At 33.4% G+C, this 4,223-nt stretch overlaps 1 protein-coding gene across 1 annotated transcript; it reads right to left on the bottom strand.

The window, feature by feature from the left end:
* Nucleotides 1-237: 237 nt before the first annotated feature.
* LOC110780748 (uncharacterized) lies at nucleotides 238-1,134 on the bottom strand. The gene has a single exon (XM_021985071.1). The coding sequence runs from the start codon at nucleotides 1,132-1,134 to the stop codon at nucleotides 238-240; it is 897 nt and encodes a 298-aa protein (XP_021840763.1).
* Between the last annotated feature and the right edge of the window lie 3,089 nt (nucleotides 1,135-4,223).

Below are 4,223 nucleotides of genomic sequence, written 5' to 3' on the forward strand. Positions count from 1 at the left end.
CCACTCATCACATCTTGCATTCAAGCAAGTAATCATGCCAGAAAAGGCATTGTCCGGTTCATCATCAGTGTCTGAGTGTTTCATGGAATTGAGTGCTGACACTGCACTTGAGGGTATGAGCTTGAGTAATTTTTCCAACTGCTGACTTGAGAAGACAATTTCATCATCCTTCTCATTCATCCCTTGAGCAGAATTAGCAGATTTCATCCCACTTGAACTGCTTCCCTTGTTACCAGACTACTTTCCAGTGGACTGACTTCTATTTTCAGTTTTGCCTCCAACTTTCTTGCTGTATTTGTAGTGCCATTTTGGATATCCAACAACAGTCCAACATCTCTCACTACTGTGTCCTTTGATCCCACAAGCAGTGCAGCTACCTGTTCTTTCTATGTTCATTCCACCCTTGCTATACATGGCAGATGTGTCACCCTCCAGACCACCATTGTGAACAAGCACATCTCTTTGAGTTTCTTCTTGTTGTATCACAGCACAAGCAGACTCAACAGATGGTAAGGGTGATTGCATTAACAACTGACTTCTTTGTGGACTATAACTGTCATCAAGACCATTTAAGAACTGAAACAGTTTGGCTTCCTCTTTTTGAGTTTCAATAGCTTTCATTACAGCTGATACATCTTGTGCAACAGTTGTGAGCAAAGGAAGCATGTTCGTTGACTCAATTTCATCCCACAGGCTGCTCATTACAGTATAATATTCATCCAATTTTCTACCATTTTGTTTCAGATTAAACAAGTCTTTGTTTAACTTATATTTTCTAGAGCCATTTGAAAGCATAAACCTTTTTTCTAACTGTTTCCATGCTTCATGAGCATTTTTAATAAACAAGATAGAATTTTTGATAGAATCAGATACATTAGCATGAAGCCAGCAAGTTACCAGATCATTGCAGGTGTCCCATTGAGTTGCATTGACTTCTTCCTCATTGCTTCTTGTCACAGTGCCATTGACAAAACCGAGCTTTCTTTTGGATGAGAGTTGTATCTCAAATGACCTCCTCCATGCTCTGTAGTCAGCTGCACCTTGTAACTTAGTCACACTGATGGAAAGAGGTCCATCAGATGGATGAAGAAACAAAGGATTTTGCATATCTGAGAATGTAAACCTCGAACCCATAGCAACTGTGAATGATTGTTCTCAGATTCACTCACTAACAGCTATAAAGCTGGGACCTTTGAGGTGGTTTTCTACGAAAAACTTCACTCTTGCAATTTTCACACAGATTCTCTGATAATCTGAACTCCTACAGCTCTGATACCATGAAAACTTTTGATGAAAGAAATGCAGAAAGTTCAGACCTTTGATTAAGAGAAACTAAGGAAAGATGCAAACTTGTAGCTCAAGTATTTTTGTGGATTTTCGTGTAGCTGCTGCCCTTACAATCATTTGCCTTAAATACCACAATGCCAATCATTTGTGGTGGCTAACCTAGTATTACAAGTTACCAAACTGACCTTGTACTAAGCCTAATAAGACAGCAACAACATGGCTACAAAGATGACAAATAAAACAAACAAAAGGCCTTAAAATGTAAATTGGGCTTGCTTCATTGGGCTGAACTCTGAACTCCCCTTAATAACCATCTTTAATCATCCATCAGCAATCGACCTTCATCCACCATTAATTGTCATCATCAACGGTCATCATCGACGCATTATCATCAGCAAATCGCAACCAATCACACGGCTACAAATAACGATGCTCATGACAATCAATCGTAGCCGTTCAATTTCATTAATTCCGTGCAGAAATTCACGCTCAAATGTTCGGACGAACTGATAGGAGGTCCGGTCGAACTTAGTTGTGGTTTGGTCGAACTTCATTCAGGTTCGATCGAACCTCAGACTTGCAGGAACTTTTCTAAAATTCAGGTTCGGTCGAACTCAATTTAGGTTCGCAACAAACATAAATACTCTGCTTTTTGCTCTGTTTCTTGCTGCTTTTGGGGTGATTTTGTTTGCGGTTTTGCACTGGTTGTGTCCGGCTGTTGCTACTGCGTTATTGGAGTTTCTATGATGCGCGGTTGTGTGAGGTAAGGTGGAGATGGAGTTGGGCGGTGAAGTTGGTTGCCTTGGTTAGGGAGGTGTTTGGTGTTGTAGGTTGGTTGTGCGAAGGTGGTGAGGAGGTGTTGGAGTTGCGTTGTTGACTTGTTGTTGCTGTAGCTGTGGCAACTTGGTGCTGTTGGAGTTGTGGGTGTGGGAGTGAGGTGGCAGCCGAGGTTGGTATAAGGAGGTGGAGTTCAGGTGGGCTGAGGTGGTGTTGTGTGGTTTAAGTAGTGTGGTGTAGGATAAGAAGGGTTTGAAGCTCCTTGCTTTGTTGTTCTTGAAGTCAAGTTTGACTTTTCTTGACAATGTAATGCAATGCCATTGATTTCTGCTATTGAAACGTGTACTTCGGACACTCCGAACAACACACACCTACAAAATTAAAATAAAAGACGAGTAGAGAACGAGAAATACAAAATAAATAATAATAGTAATAATAATAATAATAATGGTAATATAATAATAATAATAATAATAATAATAATAATAAAAGAAACGGAAACAAATAATAAAAACTAAACTATTTAAACTAAAAAGTTATAAAAACAAAGAAATCAAACAAATTATTAAAATAAGACCTAAAAGTTACTAATTAGGCTAAACGAATTTATTAATAATTAAAACGAGAAATTAAGGAAAATAGAGATTAAAAACACTAAAAATAACTAAAATGACTCAAATCTATCTATTATACTAAAAGAGAGGAAATCAATGTGGAGCTGACAAATGTCACTCTCTGATTGCCTCTCTTATAGATATAAAAAAAAATTAAAAAAAAATAGTTTGTTAACATTTTCCTTATAAAGTATTTGATTCTATTTTCCTAAGAAAAATATGTTATTCTATACATGTGGAATATTTTGTAAAATCTTTTCTATATTCTGTTAACAAATATAACCAATATGGTTATCTTTTTATAAAACAATTAATCCATTATACGGAGTACTCCGTACATAGTAAGATATTTATATAAAAAAAGGTTTAGAGTAATCTACTAATTTGTACTTACATAATATATTAGAATACAAATAAATTAGAAAACTAATACAATATGAATAAGAGTCTATGAAAAAGGTTACCATACTACTCCATAATATTTTAGCTACTAAACGATAATTATAGCCGTCAATTTATATATTATACTAAAAGATAGGAAATTAATACGGTGATGATAAATGTCACCCTCTGATTCACCCCTCTTTTCATATAAATTAATTTGAATCAAAATATTTTATTTACTATATGGGAACTAATACTCTAGGTACAAAAAAATTATAAATGATAAAATAGAAGGAAATTTATCCAGCTCTATAATGCCAAGTTTTACGTTTCTTATGGAATTATAATAACATTATATTATTATTTTTCCATTCTCACGCAAATAACAAACTATTCCAGAAACAATACAAACACATATGTGTAATCTTCAGCTGCAGAAATATTATGTGTGCAATTGCTTATTAAAATATAATAATAAAAGAGACACTAAGTATGACACATGTCATCTCATTGTGTGCCTTTCATTTTTTTTTATTTTTTAAGTTAGTAAAAAATTGTCTATAGAAGAAAAAAAATACACGGAGTATATAGTATTACCGATTGTTATACAAAATTAACGAGAAATTATTACCAAACTTAGAATATTCAAAGTATCAAATTTATCATTTATCAAAAAAAAAAATCAACTTTATCAATTACTTATTTGTTTTAATTTGAATCTCCTAATAAAACATATACTTATAGAACATAAAAATTAATACGGAGTACTCGGTATAAATTTTAACCATGGATATGTTATATTTTGGTCAATGAGGATTAATTTTTTAATCTCATTTAAAACTTTTGCTATAAATATGTACTTACGAATTACAGTTACACTTGGTTTATATATACATATAATCTTCTTATTTATAAAATCAAGCTAAAACCATTGTGCTCATAATTTTAGGTATATATTTATTTTTCCTCCTACGTAGTTGCTTAATTTAACAAGTCGTATACAACTCATACATTTACAAAAACCTGTGGATATAAGTATAAACTAGCTTAATTAATAGGTAAAGTCTTACGTAGATGCTAACGAAGATCTGAGATTAAAAAAAATATAAAGTTTCAAGAGGTAATAAAAAATGACTTAGATATAAACATCATAGTAGAAAA

This window comes from Spinacia oleracea, chromosome 2, assembly GCF_020520425.1.
Source record: "Spinacia oleracea cultivar Varoflay chromosome 2, BTI_SOV_V1, whole genome shotgun sequence".
Classification (NCBI taxonomy): domain Eukaryota; kingdom Viridiplantae; phylum Streptophyta; class Magnoliopsida; order Caryophyllales; family Amaranthaceae; genus Spinacia; species Spinacia oleracea.